The sequence below is a fragment of the Oreochromis niloticus genome, linkage group LG2, assembly GCF_001858045.2.
Source record: "Oreochromis niloticus isolate F11D_XX linkage group LG2, O_niloticus_UMD_NMBU, whole genome shotgun sequence".
Classification (NCBI taxonomy): Eukaryota; Metazoa; Chordata; class Actinopteri; order Cichliformes; family Cichlidae; genus Oreochromis; species Oreochromis niloticus.
This window is the reverse complement of record NC_031966.2, coordinates 17,500,787-17,522,609: the sequence shown is the minus strand read 5'-3', so window position 1 is coordinate 17,522,609 and position 21,823 is coordinate 17,500,787. Positions and strand designations below refer to the sequence as shown.

The 21,823-nt window shown below is 38.8% G+C and overlaps 1 protein-coding gene across 6 annotated transcripts in view; it reads left to right on the top strand.

The window, feature by feature from the left end:
• The window catches only part of glra4a (glycine receptor, alpha 4a), a 42,459-nt gene extending 24,641 nt beyond the window's left edge, over positions 1-17,818 (top strand). For 2 of the 6 annotated variants that reach the window (XM_025910766.1, XM_003445271.5), the window contains 8 exons: positions 38-162; positions 1,114-1,181; positions 2,342-2,565; positions 4,932-5,014; positions 9,152-9,289; positions 9,534-9,748; positions 11,185-11,334; positions 16,865-17,818. In XM_025910766.1, the coding sequence (XP_025766551.1) occupies positions 38-162; positions 1,114-1,181; positions 2,342-2,565; positions 4,932-5,014; positions 9,152-9,289; positions 9,534-9,748; positions 11,185-11,334; positions 16,865-17,158 (1,297 nt within the window). In that variant the 3' untranslated portion in view covers positions 17,159-17,818. Of the gene's footprint in view, positions 1-37; positions 163-1,113; positions 1,182-2,341; positions 2,566-4,931; positions 5,015-9,151; positions 9,290-9,533; positions 9,749-11,184; positions 11,335-13,221; positions 13,604-16,864 lie in introns of those variants that run through there. The other 4 variants (XM_019364446.2, XM_025910775.1, XM_025910767.1 and 1 more) reach the window with 3 other exon arrangements.
• The last annotated feature ends 4,005 nt before the right edge of the window (positions 17,819-21,823 follow it).

Genomic DNA, 21,823 nt, shown 5'->3' with positions numbered 1-21,823 from the left:
TGCCCCCGTCTTTGCCTCTCCTCCTGGGTAATGTCAGACTGAGCTCCTGTAAGGAGGAGATAAAGCACCCCAGCAGACAAGAGCTTTCACCTTCTGACTTCCTGGACAAACTCATGGGGAAAACATCAGGATATGATGCACGGATCAGACCCAACTTCAAAGGTACAGCGTACGCCATGGCAGACCGTCGCAGTAGCCCTCAAGAAAATCCCAGAGAAAGTACAAGCATTAGAAAACAAAGCAAACAGTGGCGAGTCTGTGCTGGGAAAGCTAAACAACTCGCCAAGCTCCTGTGCATTTGCTGTGTATGTGTCTTCACCAAAAGTGTAGGAAAATTCTAACATTTAAAGCTGTTCATATGCTTTATCCTATACTTCACTGGGATACCCAACCACTGTAATTTTGTCTCAGTATGGCCTTACTTCCAAAAACCAAAATTCTGTTACATACAAAATATTTGTGCAACACTGCTACCTGGATTTTCTAGAGAAGAAACAGTTTTAACCACCCACAAGTCACCAGGAGAGGATATGGGTAGATGGTGTGCATACAAAGCACCGGAGAGTAAGGTTATCATGTGTGTCCTCCACACATTGAACACCGCTCCTCACAGTGTCAGGGTTTAAGCAACAAAATATTTTTCTTAATGTTGTACCTCTCTGTGGTGTACCTCAAGTCATCATTAACTTTTTCACTTTTAATTCCAGATGACAAGTACTTATTAGTGAGTGTGTGACTCTAACTTTATAAAACATCCTTCCTGGGTTATGTAATGTAGACAGGGCTGAGCACTATTATTTTTCTCAGATGCCTGACTATATTTGTTCATCCTATCATTATCTTTGTGGCCAGACTTTTACATGAAACTTTTAAGCTGTCGTTATACTGGCAGTGAGAGGAATAGCAGGAACTCCAACTTCGGAAGTGGAATTAGCATTGCATGCATTGCAATAACATTTTTAAGTCACAGTCACTGTAAGCGGATGAAAAGTAGTGGTACAGTGGATACATTTTCTATAGCCTTAGAAGATGCAAAGAGAAATATTCACAGTAGTGCTTTTTCATAAATCGCAGGGACAAGTGTGCATCTGTGTTCTTATTTCTTTTCCCCAGGTCCGCCTGTGAATGTCACCTGTAATATTTTTATCAACAGCTTTGGTTCAATCACAGAAACGACCATGGTAAGAAGAGCATGTACAAATATTACAAATTTCTTAAAAATGTAAGTTTTGCTTTTTCTTCGTAGTCCAGAAAATTAAATATTGTAAATACTCTTTGACATGATTATAGCAGCAGATTATGGTACAGTTGTATCTCTCTGCATGATTAATAATAAAAAATACTTAGATTTTCATTTTCCTATTCTAACTTATTGGTTTCTAATCCTTTAAGTGCTGAAGCAATTTCTGTTTCCTGGAGCATAACAGTGCAACCTTCAGAGACCATTGGGGTCACTGACATGCTGATAATGAACTGTCCACTCTGCAATTAAAATGAAAAATTGAGAAAATGAAAGAAAAGGGAGAAGGGTGAAAGGACAGGAAAAATGGCTCCCCTTACATCTGCATTAACACTACAGTAAAGCAGTGAAGTGTTTAAGGGTATCCGGGGGACTTCCAGAGGTCCAAAGCTACAGTCAGGTTAACCCAGAAAACATTAATATTTTAACTGTATGACTTTTCTTATTTTTTTTCACTTGTTTGCTAGAATAAAAGAAAAAAAACTTAATAACTGCAACTGGCCACAGAGAAATTATGAATTAATTGTACTGATTAGATTTCTAATTTAATTGCTTATGTATTCTGGCTGCAGGCCAGGCTGTGTTTGGTATATCTCCTTAGCCTGGCTTGCATTACCAGCTCACAGCGCAGTCTTTTTTTTACTAACCCTGACAAATATGATGCAGCAAACAAAGATGAATTATCTGTAGTGACCTTAGTGCTTGCTCTTTCTTGTTAGGTGTGATGTGAACATTTTTTTTTAAATGTTCCATTTATTTGCTCAGTCTCCAGGGTTTTCACGCATTTCACATTTCTCCAATGAAATCAACACGGATGATGTTCATTAAAGTGTGTTATTCTCATAAATTAGAAAAACTTTAATGTTGTGTAAAGTTTCAAGCCGTACTCCATCCCAAGAGAATAACTTTCATCATACTTCTGTCTGGCATTGAGAAGTTCAGCTTCAATTCAAAATAAGAACGGACAAACAGTGACCCATATCAGACTGATCCCAGAAACTTCTCAAACTACAGCAGAATAATCCACTTCTGAGTTTTCCATCTAACTGCAACCTCCACTGATGATATATTTTCCATTAACTACCCTGCCTTCTTCCACAGGACTACAGGCTCAATGTATTTCTACGGCAAAAATGGAATGACCCTCGTCTGGCATACAGTGAATACCCCGATGACTCCCTTGATCTGGATCCATCCATGTTGGACTCTATCTGGAAACCTGATTTATTCTTCGCAAACGAGAAAGGAGCCAATTTCCATGAGGTCACTACTGATAACAAGCTGCTACGGATTTTCCAAGATGGCAGCGTTCTTTACAGTATCAGGTAACTAAAGATTATATTTCTAGAACAGCAGGACCACTGGTACTGGGTTATCTATTTATATGTTTAGAAAACACTTTCATTTATTTTTTAACAACATGAATTTATTAAATTTCTGTCTCTAGCAGGTTTGGATTTGTGAGTAAGAGTCTGACCTGTAGATATGTTTTATTTTTCTCTATTTCTAACCATAAATCCCCTAAAGAGGGAATTATTTATGTGTGAAGTCCATTTAATTACATTCAGTTTTAGCTCAAGACTTTCTATTTTACTTCAGATTTTGTTCTGTCCTCTTTAGGCTTATGTTCAACATTACTGTACATACAACATATTCTAGACCAAGTTCAGAAAATGTTGAAATGCTGTGTAAAATGTAAATAAAAAGAAAATGTAATGATTTGCACATCTCATAAACCCATATTTTATTCACAATAGAGAACATGGTAAACATATCAAATGTCTGAAGTGAGAAAATGTGTTAAAGTGTTCATTTTAAATGTTTTGGCAGCAACACATCTCAAAGGTGAGACAGGGTCATGTCATGCAGATTCTTGGACTCTTTCTTGATATTATGTCTGTAGATGATTAGATATTTACAACCTTCACAATTTTACGCAGAGAAACATTATTCTGAAATTGTAAAGAATTTGCAGACTCAGTTTTTTGCAGATCGGTGAACCTCTGCCTATATTTAGTTCTTAGAAACTGTCTCTTAGATGCTTTTTGATGGTGACCTGTTTCCAGTTGACATTATCAGTCACCAACTCGCACAACTTACTTTTTTTGCTTCTTTTTTTTTTTTTTTTGCCCCGTCTGAATTTTTGAGATGTGTTGTACCAAATTCACAATGAGCTTCTTTTTTTTTTTTCCATTAAATGCTACATTTTCTCAGTTCAAACACTGAATAGGTTTTCTTTGCTCTGAGTGACAAAAATATGGGTTTATGAGATTTGAAAATTGTTGTATTTTCTTTTTGTTACATTTTAAACAGCGTCTTTTTTTTTTTTTTGGAATCAAGTTTGTATTTTAGTGAATTTTACTCAAACTATGTATATGCATCAGCAAATCATTATTCAACTTGGGTATTCCATTTCTGCTAAATGAAGTGAAGACCCCCCCAAAAATAAATCCCACTCAAACATGACTTCTTAACTATAATATAGCAGATTGCTGAAATGCCAGTTACACTCATCTTACTGCATCTTTCCACCCAACCAGTGCATGTCTATGCACACTGGAGGTCACCAAAATATTAATAGGGTGCAAACATGTCAAGTGGCAAGTGTGAGACGGAGTCTTTGATGCGAGTTTGTTTAATGACACTCTGCGCCAGATGGGAAATTTGCAGCCGACTTATTAAACGATTGCACGGGAGGAGTAGATGTAGTTTTACTCCGTGCTTGTGTGTCCCGAGTTCCCATTTTACAGCTTTAAACATGTTTGTAATTAAAACGCTGATAAAATGTACACAGTAGAAAACAATTTAATCACAAAAGTCTGTTCACGTTCAGTTATTATGTTGTGCAGTGATATTTATAATGTTTATATGTTTTCTTGCTGATTTTCCCATCATGAAATTACTATTTTACTGAGAAGAAAAACTTCTTTAGGAAGAGGGAGAGACACAAACATTGAAATCATCCATTGAAAACAGACTCACAGTATTGCAAATACGGATAATCGCCTCCTCATTCCACTGATTTACTGCATCTCTTAGATTTGCTTGCAAACTATGTTCGGTAATTATGCATCAAACATCTTTGTTCCCTCTAAGTGCATGACACAATTTAGGCAGCGAGTCAATCAGTGGAGTATTTGTAGTTTGTTCTTCTGCTGGTGAAAGAGATATTGTCATCATAACACAGTTGCAAATGGGTGCCTGAGTGTATATTGCTGCCGGCTCTTGTCTCGCCTCTGGGCAATGCATTACAGCAGGTAATTACAGAGCTTTCCTCCAGACAGACTCCCAAATAGCTCGCTCTCTCTTCTCTAAGAATCCTTGAAGGCTTAATGCATCAAAACAACAAATAAAAGTCGGGATGCCTACACCAATTACTTCTCTATTACTGTGGTGAGTGAGTGAGCGAGCGATCAAATGGCAGACAAATTCAAGCTGTTTTCCAATCTACTGTTTTTGAAAAAAAGATCCCCGTTTATTATTTTTATTTATTCAATTACTTTTTATTGAACATTTTCATACAGACTCATAAATTGCAAAACAAAGCAGCTGACGGTGATAAAGCCCCTTTTTAAAATGTTGTAATCGATCGTTTCTTCTTACGCTTCGTGTCTTTTCCTTGAGCTCTGTCGTGCCCTCTGACATCCTCTGCATCCTATTTCTCTTTTCCAATCTGTTTTTTCTATCTCAGGCTGACTCTTACCCTGTCTTGCCCTATGGACTTGAAGAATTTCCCAATGGACATTCAGACCTGTACCATGCAGCTTGAAAGCTGTGAGTTTTCATTTCCTCCTCTTCCTTTTGTTTCACTTCTCTTTTATCCTCCTTTGGTTTCTCATTTTCTGCATTTTGCCCTTTTCTACATTTGCCTTGCTGTATGCCAAACCTACAGGTTTATGTGAGCATGACATTTTGTAATTGCTTCATATATGTTTGTGCATATTTCTAATCGATATTGCTAATATGATTGTTACTCAAGCTGGTGTTGACCATTTGCTGTATTATTTCACAGAAGGAGCAATTGTCCACATATTCCTTAACAGCATTAAAAGGCATTGCATATATATTAAACTACCTCTGCAAAGGTGAAACTGTAAGACATCTACCTGCTTGACTGAGAAAGATGCTAATGTTGCTCCCTGGACACTGTTACAACTGACCAGTCATGTTGCTGTGATGTCATAGCTTTCTACTTTCTAGAAGTTTATCTTAAGTGCAAAAGGGTCTATATTACACCAAAGCATAACCAGCATTCGTATAAGATCCACTGTCTCTTAGGTGAAAATCCTGTGACAGTGTTCAAAATCCATGTCATGCTATGTTGTATAGATGTTGGGGGGGGTTTTTCTCCTGTGGAGTGGGATCTGGGGAACTTTACATTATCAGGTAAAGCTGTGCTATTAAATGCAATTGCACTGACCAAAAACAGCTTCATTCTTGTTCCCGTTTTAAGAGAAAACATGCCATTTTAAAACCTTTTAAGATGTGGAAGTTAGGCAACTATAGAGGCAGATGTTGACTGACATTAAGTCAACAACAGTAGTATTTTTATCCACTTGGTGAAGCTAACTATATTAGTCAGTTACTGAAAATGGGTGCTGCTACTGGTAGCAGCTGTCATTTTATACCACAATTGCCAAAAGGTGTCAATTAAGTTGGTTTGGGCATCTAGTTGGGATCCCTCCTGGGCATCTTTTTTCTTTGGAGATTTTCTGGTTACGTCTGCTGAGTGGAGACCTCAGTGTAAGGCCTGAAACTCACTTAAAGGATTATATCATATCTGGGAATATCTGAGGATCCCCCGGGAGGCACTGAAAACTTTGCTGGGCAAAGGGACGACTGGAAAACCCCAGCTATGTTGCTGCTGCAATGTGACCTCAGATAAGGGAAAAATAAAATGAACTTTTTTTTCCCCCTTGAATCATTCACATTTTCTTACATGAAATATGGCAGAATTGTCAGCTTCTTACACTTTGTTTCTATCTTTAGTCTGACACTGTCTCCACTCCTGAACATTTCAGTGGGAGAGAGGATTTGATTTTCCCCTAATCACTCTTTAGAGACTAACCTCTTTGTCTGAAGCTATAACAATTTTAGGTTGACACTGAAGTGTAGTCGTGCCAAGATATTGGTTTTGCTCGGGTTTAAAGAGCAGAGCAGACCAAAGCAAAATCAAACTTCAATGTTACCCCTTGTATAGAATGCATACCATCTATGTAAAATACTCTTGAGGGAATCACGTCAATGTCAGCAGCACAAATGCAAAACAGACTGATTCCTCATTTGCACAGCTTGACAACTGCTTGGCATCAGCACTGATGCCGCCAGTGACACTGGCTAATCTTTAGTCCTGTTTTTGGTGCTCATTGGACTGAATGTTTGACAGAGAAGCTGCTATTTCACATCACAGTGCCAGACAAATCAGTCAGCTCAGTGGCGTGGACAGTTTCAAAGGTTTGGACCAAGGCACCACATTTTCTCTGCATTTATTAAAACCAGAGAGTTTGGAAAAAATGTAGAAAACATATTTGAAACCTATTAAAATGTTATGCACTGATAAAACAGAGTAGGAAGATTATTCTCTTCTATCAGACTTCCTTTGCCTTTAGCAGAGATAGTATCTGCCCTCATGAAACCAATTTCCAGGATATAAATAATAAAACTTTAATTTTGTGTCCCTTTTATTATATGTGACCCACCCTCTGTGCCTAGGGGTGACCCAATTTCCCTTCAGAGGGACAAAAGAATTCAACTCTGGCAAAGGGTGAAATAGATAGAGCCTTCCAAAAATTCAGCTTTTATCCAAATAAGTCTAGTTTAAAGCTTTCACCGCTATCTGGATTTGTACCTGACTCGGTAATAATCAAGAAGCAGAGGGACAAGTTGATTTTTTTTTTTTTTTTTTTTTTTTTTTAAATCTAATAAAATATAAAGACATTTCACCCTTCAGAAGTGCAAGAAGAGGAGACACTCAGGTAAACAGATGCGTGCCTGATGTGGCAGTTTCTGTCTATATGTGCGTGCGTGTATGTGTGTTAGTTCTGGGGGTTACTGTATCACATCACACTGCCATTAGAGGAGAGGTAATCATTTATGATTAAAGGCCTACTGAGGATGCTGCTAGTGTACACCACCCAAGGGTGCGATCACCTTGGCTTGAGCTTAATGTTAAGAGGACATTATGGGTTTTGCTGTCACTACTGGAGCTCTCGCAACACCATCTGCTCAGCATGAGAGAGTGAGAGAGGAGAATAATGGGGAGGGGTTTATCTTCTGAGGTTTAGAGAGCCAAGGCCACGGGCTTATATAGATATATAAATAGAGCCAACCATAGGATTCTGCCTTATTCTGACACTTCAAAGCCTCATATATGCAGCTTATACTAGTTTGCTTTGCCATGAGCCATTAATGTTCAGCAACCCCAAATCTACTTGGAAGTTACTCTATTAGTGAAAAGCAAGACTAAAACAGGAAGCGTGAAGCATAACCGTAACTTTCATTAGGTGAAAGACTTTATAACATGAAAAAAGAGATGGCATGTGACTAATGCTCATTACTCTACCTTGCTGAGATAGTCCAGACATACTGGCTCATGAATTCCATTTTTATTGCACCTCGAAAGCTGTGTCAGTTGCGTTTTGACGTCTGTTAGCTCCGTCTGGCAGAAGAACAGAACAGAAAAGCATTTCATTATCTCAGGAAAGCATTGGTATTCCCCTCGGTTGTTGTAGCAGGATGTCTGAATGACAGTGACTTCTCCTTGTGAACGACATAAGCGTGTTTTAGTGGTGGTGTTTTTCAGACTGGTGGTGCGGGATTGGATGTAACATCATGAATAATTGATGTCTTTTGTAATTCAGGCCCTAAAGGGTCCCAGTAGACATCAGTATTATTTAGATGTGCGAGGAACTCCTTGCTGTTGTTGCATGCGGCATGCATTTTTAATACACTTATAATCACGCAGCTGTGAGGAGTATAACCCTTTTTAAAAATGATGCAAATCAACATGTGTTTCAAGAAAAACAGTTGTTGACTTATCCCAAGTGTTTACATCTAAGTGCTTCTCTAAACTGTGTGGCATTCGTATTCTGTTGTGTTGTAGTTCGTGCGTTAATGGTGTGTTAGCACCAGTTTCTCCGAGTTTCTCAGGCAGATATGCTCCTCGTGTCGCCTCCTTAGTCTGTAACCTTCAAACAACCACAACAACACAACTGTTGCTGTGCAGTATGATGTGACCTTTACTGTGACGAACAGGATGGCAGAGGGTAGCTGGTAGCTGGACAGATGGGGAGAGGAGCATTACATCACCACAGCCTTCCAAGTTTCATTCTGCCTCTCTCCAAGTCTCATTAGCCAAGGTTTCTGATGTTTTCTCATGCACGGATTTTATACCGTGGTAGCAAGATCCCCTTGAAAAATTGGGTTAAGGAGGAGGAATAACAGCAGTGATAACAAGAATATTCAATAGCTGCTGAAGCAGGTTATCTGAGTTAAACAACCCACAGACTTTTTTTTTGTAAACTTCTGCACTTCTCGTCTCAGAATGACTCAGTAAATAATGTGCAGCCTTGTTTTTCACTACATCTTGTATTTTGTGAAGAGTGCTATCCATAACTCAGTAAAGTGGTGTTGTACTGGTGCAGTTTGGCAGATAGTCAGTGTGGTGGTAACTTGGTATTTTTGTTAGGGTTTTATGGAAATTTGGTATTGCATGTTAGCTACTGAGTGTGCGAAGTGACGTACATTAGGAGCCGCATGCATTTTTTCAAAATATGTAGTAGTGTAGGAAAATGCATGATGTGAAAATGGTGCTCTATATATATCTATATATATATATGTAATTGGAAGAGCACGTTTCTCACCATTTGTGTCTTTTCTCTCCTTTTTGTGCCCCTTGGTTTCCTTTCACAGTTGGTTACACGATGAATGACTTAATCTTTGAGTGGCTGTCTGAGAACCCCGTTCAGGTGGCCGATGATCTCACCCTCCCTCAGTTTGTGCTAAAAGAAGAGAAGGATTTGGGCTACTGCACTAAGCACTACAACACAGGTGCAATAAGTGTAACCAATTTACCCGTGTTATAACACATTCTTTTTGCATGCTGCAGTAAGTAAGCCACATGTTATTCCCATACACCCTGCATAATTCTGATTGCATGAAGTCTAGCAGCCTTCAAGCAAAATGTCATTTTAAAAGACGAACTTATTTCTTACTCTATTTATATTTCATGTCATGACACAAAAACAAGTAAAGCAAAACAGGCAGTCTTTTGTCTTATACCATCTTTCTGCAGGTCAGTTCACCTGCATTGAGGTGAAGTTCCACCTGGAACGTCAGATGGGTTACTACTTAATCCAGATGTACATCCCTTCCCTTCTCATCGTTATCCTCTCATGGGTCTCTTTCTGGATAAACATGGATGCTGCACCAGCCAGAGTTGGTCTGGGCATCACCACAGTACTTACAATGACCACACAGAGCTCCGGTTCAAGAGCCTCTTTGCCCAAGGTGAGTTTTCAGCACAAAAATGGGGGAAAAAAATACTACTTTCATTTAACTTTCATGCAATATTCAGCGATCAGTATGTTTAACTATATTTAAACATCACGTATATATTTAGTTTTGTTAAATATATGCATATTTTTGACACCTACACTACCATTTAGAAACCTACAGCCCTGGAAAATTTTTAAAATTCAGGTGAAGTTTAAAATAAACATATCAGTCTGCTGATAAAATGTCAGCAGAGTGCAAAGAAGTAACTTTTCTGCCACAGGACCTGAAATACTATTCTCAGAAACAAATGAACAGATTTTGAAACTAATAATATTCCCAGATTTGTTCAAAAACTTCAAGTATGAGAAGAAATAGGATTACATAACGCTATCAGCTCCAGAAAAAGGTCATTGACCAAATGAAACATATGTAATAAATGGCATTGTGAACTGAGTTTGAAAATTGTACACTATTCTGACATTTTCAGACATATCCTTGAAAAAGTGATGCAGGATTTACAAAAACCATTACCTTTGCTGATATTACCTGACAAGACAAATCAAATGTTTCATGAGATAGCAGCAGAAAATCAATGTCTGTAAAAGACATTTTAAAAGGTTTGTAGGATGTGTAATTGGTTCTGTATGAGTATAGATTTAATGCGAAGACCTTGTGACTATCACAAGAAAAGCATCAGACAGACTATGTCAGCCTTTTCAGATCTATACACAACCTTAATCGGCACTTATCTATTCGATGACTGCAGTGTGTCCCAGATTTGAGCTGAATTAAACTGTGCATGTACTGAATTCCTGAGACACTTCAGTGAGAGTTTGACGGAAATCAGAATTTGTTTCATCCTGTAATTACTCCTACAAAGTTGTACTGGCTGTGCCCACCAAAGTTAAGTCAATGGAAATGGAAAAAAAATCTTTATTTTGTCTTCATGTGGTAAATGGACTGACATCTATACAGCACATTTTTAGTCTTTTGACTATTCAAGCCACATTTACCTATTCACAATAACATTACAGCGGCTTATTCTGTGACGACCCGCTCCACCTCCTGAGCCACAGGGAGTAATTTAAAAGAAACTGTTTGTCAACCCCTCTCTTTTTTCCCTTGCTTCTCTGTATGTATCTGTAACAGTCAGTATGCTGCTCAATTGAGTGAGTGCCTGCTCGGTTGGTGTTGCTGATGTGGTGTGACATATCTTCTCTCATGAATGACACGGCCAGGGGACTCCCCAACCCTTAGCTGTGACCTGCCTCGTGGCTATGTGTCAACAACCCACAACCCACTGACTCATTTGAATTCTAGGCCATCCCAAAGATGTATGTCATTATAGCCCAGAGCCGAGGAATGGGCAGACTGTGAACAACCCACGAAATTATCCATCAGCCTTATTGACTGGCTATTGATTACACTGTGACCTTGTCCTTTTCCAGGTGTCTTATGTGAAGGCCATTGACATCTGGATGGCAGTGTGCCTTTTGTTTGTGTTTGCTGCCCTTCTGGAGTATGCAGCAGTTAACTTCGTCTCAAGGCAACACAAGGAGTTCATCAGGCTGAGGAAAAGGCAGCGGCAGCAGAGAATAGTAAGTGTAAATGATGCAGACACACACTGCTACCAGAAAGGAAAACATACACGCTTGTATTCAGTGTCACTTTCTAGTAGATTCTGCAAAAGCATGGATGAAGAAAGAGGACTCTCGAGTCCTCGTCATCCTATTTAGCAATGAATTGTGCCTCTTGTTATTGTGCGATGCTGCAGATCCTGGAGCTGACATCAACACGCTACAGCTGGCTGTCACATTAAATAAGGAAGATCCAGTCGCTTCAGTTCAGCTCGTGAGCAGTGACCTGTTAGAAGATCTTGTGATCTTTTACCTCTGCCACTACTTTTGACGCAGAGCAACAGGCTTCTTACCAACCTTGTGGCACTGGATTACTCTAAATTTAACTGTTATGACAGATATGAAAAGGTTAGACTGATTAGTGTAGCCATCCTGTAACTACTGCAGTTTCACAGAAATTCAGCTTCTTTCTTTGTCCATGCTCTATTTTTCCATCAAATTTTGTGAAACTGGGCTCTGTAGTTTTTGAGTAATTTTACTGAGCACAGCTAAGAGCTGACTTTTACCAACAATCTACAATATAAGAATATCACCTTCTTTTCTTTTTCTTTTCCTTTTTTTTTCTTTTAAAAAACACTAAAACAAACCAATTCCAACAGGTAGACATGTAAATGACCCATGGGTACTTTCCAATAAGCCAACCAGCCTACAGGTACATTCTAAATGTCAGTGAAACACTGAAGTCCATGTATTTATAATTTTCTATCACACAATAAAGTTTGCAGCTATAGTTGGTAAGTTGCTATTAAAGGGACACAAGCATGTTCACATCATATGTGCAGAAGATAAATAGGCATAACTCCCATTATTAGGCTGTCCATTTGAATTAAAAGGGTAAAACTGTGATAGAGCAGCTTAGCAAAACAAACACCAAAGTAACAACTTAGCAACTTGGGTTGTTCTTATTAATAGCTTCATATTCATCTGTAACGCTTGAACCTCGGGAAAGTATGTCTCAGTAAGTGGTAGCTTTTGTTTTTTGGTCCTGGCATATTCTTTCATCCAAAAATACATCTCCTAAACTGAATCCATATCCTGAATAGCAGTTGTTAAAGACGACGGCTTGTAAGTTGACAAATAAAAGTCTTTAAAGAGTGGTGAGAGAGAGATGTTTGTCTCAAGAGAAACAAACAGGACATTTTGAAAATCCCATTAAACACCTCCTAGACGAGGCAGCCTCCTAGACCTGTGGCAGTGTTCCCTGTAAATGCAGGAGAGTCCAGCAGATTTGCAGGACAGTTTGCCTTCCTGCACCGTAGAGAGAAAAGAGGAGAGATGGAGAATATTGGTCTGTAGAGAAAAGGACTTCCCCTGTTCACATCAGTTGGACAATTACTCCCACAGAGGAGTTGGAGGTCACAAACTATACATCTGAGGGATATTGACACCCGGCCCTGTAGTTGTAGCAGAGAGATGTTGCGAGTCTAAGGCAAACAAATCCCAGACTGACTGAGGCTTAATCAATGAGAGGCGAGATTTGTACTTACTACATGGATTTGTACTTCCATTTATAGTCTTTACAGAAATAACTTGAACTGGCTCCCTGGGGATTCTTTTTTTGTCTTCAAAGTCGTTTCTTTTCACTAACATCTACACTCACAGCATCTCTTTCAATAAAAGCTAAGAACATCTACTTGAGTTTGTTATTTGGACCTAAAGTTTGTGTGTATTATATCACATGATATAATATGAACATGTTTTTTTTTTGTTTTTTTTTAAATTTATCTCTAATACTCAAAACAAATCAAAAATATAAGGTAAATGCCTTCAAAACTAATTTTTTAATCATAAAAAATGAAATGGTCAGTAACTGCTATCTCTGTTTGTCTACCTTCCTTTCCAATGGAGGTATCTGCTAGTCAGCCTGGGAGTGTTGAGTCGTTGCGAAAAGCCAATGACATCCCTGGTAACAACTCAACCTACAGGAGTCTCAATCAGCACTGCAGCGCTTGTGCCAGGGTAAAAGGAGTAAAAAAATCTAACCCTGTGTCAACCCTGACCTTCCCAACCCTATTTTTGTCCATGCCTCCACTTTTTCAAATTGTGTAGAGCAACTTTCACCTTAAACGTGAATTCCTGACCTCTTTTCCTGAATTAAACCCACCTTGTGCTGATCTCATCTTGTCTCTATAGTCATGTCCCTTTGACCTTTAGCTGTTGAAATTTTTGCACTTTGCCCTTTATTCTTCCCCGGTGTGTAACCTGTTTTCAGGCTCCAGGTATTCTTTCCTTGTCGAAGGACAAGCCATGCTGTTGTATTATATGTGGAATGTGGTTTAATAATGTCTTGCTGAACAAACTTCAACTACTTTCTGGATAAAGATATCATCTGGGTGGTAGCACATGTTCTCCAAAACTTGTAATGTGTCATTCAATATGATTCAGCAGTAATAGTGCCTTCACAGATGGAGGAAGCTTTTAGATATGGACCCCAGTACAGTCACAGATGTAAGCTTTTGAATTGTGTATTGATAACAAGCTGAAATCACGGTATTCATGATGTCCAGAGAATATTAGACTTTATTTGTCAGACCACAATGCAGTTATTCACTTTGCCTCATTTCAGTTTTAATTGAGCTTGGTCTTGGTCAGGTGATGGTCTGTCTGGGGCTAAAGCAACAGGTGCCGATATAATCCTAACCATGTAGAAATCTTGGCCAATCAGAAGTCTAGAAGCCTGGACAGGAAAGAGTAAACACAGATGGTGCATAGAAGCAGTCTTTGGTCTTTCTAAATGGATAGACAGTAAGTGCTTGTGTATATGTAAGCGTGTAAAAACTGCATATAGTAAGATTAACAGCAACAGTATTTTGTCTATAAGCAAAATGAAAATGAAATCAACCAGCATCTTTCCATTGTAATAGTTTGAAAGATTAGTCCTTACTCAGATGCACATTTTATATTCAATAATGTTAATGATCTAACTAATTTTGTACCAGTGAGTAAGCATAGTTATTCACTGGTAAAATGACTAACCGATGTAATTAAAGATCATGAAACACATGAAACTTTACCAAAGCAGGAAAAAAATAGCTCTTCTTTTCTGATCACTTGTGTTTTTAGACAATAACTTTACTCTCCACAGAGCACAATGTGATAATCAGAGCGGGTTCAGTTGAAGTTATGCCAGTATAGCTGCTGCGGGGAGTACAGAGCAGAGACGATGAGCGCCTATTATCTTTAGAGAAATGCACCATTAGACTTTAGCACATGATCTTCTGTATCGTTTAAGATGGCAGAGGGATAATTAAGCTGTGCTAGAAGAGCAATGTATTCCCTATCCACCTGTTGCATAGTGCAGTTTACCAGTGGAGTAGCAGAAAGTTGGTTGCAAAGTGTAAGTTTACAGTAAGTTAGTATACTTAGATGTGCACTCTTAGTATCTTTCTGCTAAGTCTGTACAGTACTGAGAAACGACATTCGGCAGAGAACCAGAGAGCTGCCAGGGTCAGTGAGAGAGAAACAGAGAGAGGCGGGACACGGGGATCAGAGCTTTCAGGGCCCTTCACACTGACTACTAATCATCCAATTTAGATCCCACATCTTCACTTTCCCCTGCTAAAGTGAATCTCTCAAAGTGTCAGAGGGCTGTCAGAGTTAAGCTGCATGTCTATTAATATTCTCTTCAAAGGGCGGGAACAGTGTCTCAATAACTGTTTAAAAAAAAAAAAAAAGTGCATAGCCATTCATCAAAGCATAATGCCAAGTGCAAGGTTTTTTGGTGAGATCATAACTTTATTAATATTTTGAGCCATTTTATTAACATTCTGAAAGTTTCTCATTCTGTAACTTTGAAAAGGGGAAAGATGGGGGTTATTTTTATACAGTGATAAAATGTCTTTTTCCACCTAATGAAGATGCCCTCATTTTCACTTCTTTGTTATAGATACTTTTAAAAAAACAAATCTACTACATCCAATCTACTTTAAACTCAACATCTTCAGGATGTTCCTGAGATGTTCAGGAATCTGGAAGAAGTCACATTTTTGATAGTTAGCCTCTGGGCCGAAGCTCTTCTCTCTGTTCCCAGTATCATTATCAAATCCAAATGATTTAATATGAAAATATCATATTTCTGGCAGTATTGTGGGCTCATAGTCTATCACCCTAGAGTAGAGTCTAACTCTGCAAGTAGTCATATGTTACGGCTCTCACACACCAGATTTTACTGGACAAATTTGCAACATTTATTTTTTCAGATCAAGCTTGACTTTTTTTTTTCTTTTCATTTCATGAAAATAAACAGATCTGACCAGTTTAACCACTGCATTTGGCAACAATTGCACTTGTAGCTTAAAATTGCACTGATACTGAGTATATGATGATACGGAAATACTGAAATAATACTGTTTTACCTCAGCCAGACGCTGATCCGGGTCAATCGGCTCTTTGGTATCGTTTCTGTGCCTCCTCAGATGTGTTCCCAATTCTGCCAACAAGAGCTTGAACTGCCCCACTGACTTCCTGAAATATATATGAAACATGATACAGCTTCAACTCTGGATCAAACCCTTCTCTTGAGAATGGGATGAACCCAGAATCTCTATTTCTTCCTTTCGTTGTTTAAAAAAACCAGGACCAGCTTACGATCGCTTGATGAGGACTTTTTTGCAGACTACGTTTTCCGCTACGATGGAACATTTGCTGTGTTTATATACGTTACACTACGAGGTCAAATTTTGAAGAAGCCCGAAGAATTTTGTGTCATTTTTTTCACAGTGCATTTGGTGTGTAAAAGCCTTCAGGTACCGGTGTTCTTTGCTCCCATTTGTAGCTCACCTCAGAGTTGAAAGGAGTTGGACTTTGTACCTGCCCATTTCATATTGCTAACAGTTATCTCTACTGACTACAACCTATCCTGATGCTGATATAACTGTGGCAGCAGAAGCATGCAGCACTACAAAGTAAACTGCTACGGTTTATTTGTGCTTTCAGATGACAGTTTCAACCGCCAAAATCGGGCGGGGTTTTTTTCCCCCTTTCCCTGTCTGCTGAATATTTCTAGTTTTTGAAACATCACTACTTATTTAGTTTTAAGAGAAACAGATGTTGATGTTTTTTCAGCTCTGAATCTAATGTAACAGTGTTGCTTTGCAATACAGTTTTATGTACGTATTATAAGTTTGCTTGAGTTTTGACTTCTGTTTCTCTTAAATGTAATTCTCCTAAACTTAGGCTGGTGTTATACACTTGGTGACAAATCATCACCGTTTTCAATCTCAAGGTTTTCAACCATTTTTTTTCTTCTATTTAAGCTATTTTATTAAAAAAACAAATGGCAGGAATTTGACAGAACATTTTAGAAAACATAACTTTTTTTTTTTTGCTATTGTTGTTTGGGTGATCTCATTCTTACACTGCGCTGCCCTTTTGTGCTACTACACCACAGACAAATTTGAGAATAAGCCACTGAGCGGAAATGTGGAAAGCTGTATGCTAATTCTTGTTGACAGCGAGAGGCCAATCTGTTTTTCCCTGCTTGACTCCACAGGAGGAGGAACTGGTGAGGGAGAGCCGCGGTTTTTACTTCCGGGGTTATGGCCTGGGTCACTGCCTGCAGACCAAGGATGGCACTGCTGTGGAAGGAGCCAGCGTGTTCACCCCACCACCACCTCCAATTACCATGTTTGACGGAGAAGTGCTTCACAAGCGTTTCGTGGACCGAGCCAAACGAATTGACACCATATCCAGAGCCGTTTTTCCCCTGAGCTTTCTCATATTTAACATCTTCTACTGGGTCACCTATAAAGTGCTGCGACATGAGGACATCCATGCAAATTTGTAAAACACTCTGCCAATCTGGGATGTTGTATTTTTGTTTTTTTGTTTTTGTTTGTTTGTTTGTTTTCTCGAAACCAAAACTGCCTGTCAATCTACATTACAATGAGGAACCGTGTCAAAAGGCACATCTGCTTCTCAGAACCACTGCTAAAAATAAAAATGTTGTGCTCAGGTGCGTCTTCAGGATCTTGGACATAGAGCAGTCAAGAGAAACTAGATTATGCTGCGTGGATTCAGGCTGTTGTGTGCTTTTCTGTCTTGGAATACAGCAGAGACGAGACACTAACGGTACTTTTGGGTTGATGACCTTTGCTTCAAAAGATGGATAATTGATTTCGGCGAAGTTGGTCCTGGCTGAATGAGACATTCTGACTTGAATTTTGACACTACCCAGCTTTGAATGAATGTTTTTGAAAATAATTTTTTTTTAAACAACTTTATCAAATGGGTGCAAACAGAAAGGGCGGGGAGGGGAAGGGTCTTTGATATTTCTGACTATTCAGTACGTGATGATCATTCAGTTTAAGTATCTGTAACAAGAAATTATATATAATGGTGTATAAAAGTGTATATATAACAAAGCTGTTCATTATACTGCACAAAGCACAAATATGTATTTCCTTTTGTCTAAATTTAAATAAATTGTTATTCTGCCAGGAAAACAGAAATGATTTTGCTTCTTTTTAACCTCAGTATTCAAATGATTAGTTTTGGGGGGTGTAGTCAAAGAAATCAGTCACAGAATAGCTGAATCACACACAATTACTTTTCTGTTGCATTCATTTAATAGCAGCCATCAGCTCTAAAACCCCAAGTGGAAAGAAATTTAAAAAAGGTTCTGAATGAAGAATTATTACAAATGTTACAGATGCAAAATCTTAAATTGACATTAACATTGCTGGAGTTTGGATTGTGATAACATGCACTTGCATAATAAATCTTGCAGGAACTCACTGAAAGATTGCATAAGGGCTGCTATCCCACCCCCACCCCCGAGTCTCAGGAGTGGTTTTGAAGGTGTGGAAATTCAGGGATGCAGTAGAGGGAGAGCATCGCCAGTGAGGGAGGACGAATGGGTTTTTTAATGGGAAATCAGAGGGTTGTTTTATCAACTAATGAGTTTGAAAAGGGCTTGGTGTTCCACTGCTAATGACAATGAATTCAGAGAGGCAGCCAGAGCCTACTGTCCTTTTGTTGGCAATCCTAATCAACTCCTCTGTATTGTATGGTTCCCCTGGTAATGAAAATGCATGTGTGAGAATCCTTAAGTGTATGTGTGTGTTTCATCTGCCTGCTCTTATATCGATAGGGTTCTGGGGGGGTTGTGCTTTAAACTTTACTGGGTTAAATATTATCTTATATGTTGCTATTTTTGGAATCAAAATCTAGCGTACTGGAGGAAAGGCTCAAATAAGGAGCTACTGTTATATAAATGTAAAAAGCATTTACATGTTGGACTCTTTGCCTCAGCTTGAAGGACACATGCCTTGAAGTCCTTCATACTTGCTTGTGACAGCTTAAATTTCTAAAACAGTCTGCAAGGGCATGCAAATGTCAAAAGTGTTGACTGTTGCATGCCATGGCTAATGCATTTCCCTGCCTTTAATCTGCAGCCTTTAGGACATTAGTTTGAGGAAATTTGGGGAAATAAGCTGATTTGCTTTTTTGCCTCTAGTTAATTGAGATTAGAATCCTTCCCATGTCTAACTCTATTTAAACAAAAGTCACAAATTGACACTTTACATCTCATCTGTTTAATCCATGGTGGTTGTGGGTGTATGTAGTGGTTCCCTTGGGTAAGCTAGGAGGGTGTGGACTGTGGGTAGAGTTTACTGTGGCTCATTCAATCAGACTGGGATCTGGGGAGTTTGTAATTTCTACAGTTCTGCCTATCTTCTTGTAACTTTAGGCACTCTTGAGCAGTTTTTTTGTGTGATGTAAGGTGTGTTTTCCTCCTAGTTAGAGACTGTTGCCATTGATGAGTGCAGTTGCCATGCAGGGCTATGCTCGTAGATGGTGGGTCCACGTGAATCCCAAGAAGAAAGCTCCGACAGCAGAACATTGCACTTAAACAAAGTGTGAACACCAAGGATTGAGGTAGAGAAAAGTGTCTATTCTGTGGCTGGTTAGTGAGCGGTTGTTGACAGTGGCTAACCTGAAATAGAACAACCTGAAGGTATACTGAGCTGCACTTAAAACCACCTTGTAACTGCAGGTTGCAGGTTGCTGCCATTGCCTGTAGTTTGCATGGAAAATCTTGACTTGCAACTGTTTGCAAACGACTTGTCTGGCCTTCAGAGTAACGTGTTGAGGTGTGTTGGTTGCAGCAGTAAGGCAAAACCATGACTTTAAAGGCCAGTGTTCTCTATTTCCACTTTTTCCAGTTTCATTACTGCTTGGCAAGTAGTTTATGGAGCCAAGTTTCAAGGCCTGTGTAAATGTGGTTTTACTGAAGTAGACCTCTCCACTGTGTGTGCTGTGCTGTTGATTCATTTTGGACCATTTTAATGAGGTTTTCTGACAAATAATAATAAGAAATTTGTGCTGTACTTTTGGTGAGTAAAAATCCAGTGTTTTAACAGTCTAAGGAAACAAAACTAATAAATAAGTAAGACTAAAGAAAGTTTGTGCATTGTACCCATATGGCTGTTGTTTCCTTTTGCACTTTCCAGTCCAAATATGCTGTTTCGGCTTGTTAAAAACCAGATCTAGTTACATTCTAATGTAGATCTGTGTAAATTTCAGTGTTCCTGGCATAACACTGCAAAAAGCATAGCCAGTTTGCAGAACCGAAAACCAATTTCTCAATACAGACATTCAAAATTTACAGTGTTGATACCCACACAACAAAAGGTCAAATTACATTTTGAAACTCAAAACACTAACCAAAATTTCTCACATCCGAAACAAACAGTATCGCACAGAGTATCCTCCTTTCATTGTAAGTCAGAGATGGAATTGTTTTGACTCTGTTGAGGGGGAAAAACAGCACATTTGTTACAAAATAAGAAGCTTTTCTAAATCCTCAATTGAGTGACACACGCAAAATAGGCCCAGTGATTTCTGGCACATTATGCTCTAATGCCTCTTCGAGAAAACAGCATGTCCGCTCAAAACGTGCATTATTTTGAGGACCGAGGAAGACTGATGGATTCCAATAAAGCAAGATCTTTGCTATGCTGGCTGGATTTGCACCCTAACTTTCATTACACACAAAATCCCAAGAGTGCGATGACTTTAATAAAAACCCTTAACCCATGCACTGCCACAAGGCACCAAAAAGAAAACCAAAGCCATTAAACCAACTGATTTATAAATTAGTCCCAACAGAAGGATGGACCCAAATGAAACCATCAAATATTCATTGTACCAACCGGATTTACCTGCATCCAGTCATGTGCTATGAGTATGAAGGCTTATTTGAAGGCCTTCTCCGGGGAATGCTCAATGCTGACAAATGACACACATGACTTTAAGCCATGTGATTGTGTATGAATAAACATACAGTGAGCATGGGAGAAAGGAATGTGTGTTTGATGGAGCTGCTGGTCATCATGTTAAGGTATGCCTTTACTGTCTCCGTTGGGAGTGATTAACAGCTTTCCCCCCCTCCCCATTTTTACTGAATGTCAGTAGTGCCAGAGCTAAAACTGAAGAATGCAACCTAAAACCTGCAATCAATACTGTTCTCTCTAATAGTATAAGCATTTCACCTGTTCTCTGCAGACAAAATTGTATGTGCCTTCAGTCGTTGGCTTGTCTCTTCAGGTCCTCATTAAAAATGTCTTCGATCGGTTGAGCAAACTGCTGTTTATCTAGTTGGAAAAAATGCTTTAGGAACCATCAAAAATAAACCTAGTGTAGCATAGATAGATGATATAATTTTAATCAGAGCTTATGAGTCAGATCACTGTTACCAAGCATTTATCTAAAACAAATACCCCTGCTTGTATAAGAACCTCCATAGCAGAATGCTAGATAAAGAAATATAGCATCTAAGGGGAAAATATTGCCTTCTTTTGACAGTGATGCATTGGTGAGACAATGCTACACGTGTCACCTTTAAATATATGAGAGTAAACAGAGGAAACTGCTTGTTCCACACAACATTATGGCTGCAAATCTTGTGAATGTCACCCAGCATTTGGATAGAGATGTCCTTGCACTTTAAATACACCTTTTCTTCCCCCATAGGCATACTTGTGAATTCAGTACTATGTAGGTGGTACAAAGGTTTCATGCAAATATCCTGTCTTTCCTCTACTGATGATCCATTATACAATGACACACGTGCAGCTGGATCTATGTGAGTGTTTGGTGCCAAGTAGGCTTTTCAGTGTATACTTATTCATTATTCTTTGGGTGGCATAGGATATGCATATATATACATATATATATATACTTTTTATATAGCAGTGCAATCAAAATCCCTAAGAAACACTTCAAGTGAAGGTTTAATTTCAAATCCTGTGCTTTTTCTGTTTTGTGAAATGCTCCATCCTTTGGAAATAGTGCTTCAGATCTCCTGAAAACACAGCAGGTACTCATGAAATATGATATATGGAAAACGGCTAAAAGGGAGATAAAATAAACAGTGAGTTTATCATCTCCAAGTCTAGACACAGTAACTTGCTTTCAGTCAATACAACATGATACTCAATTTTACTTA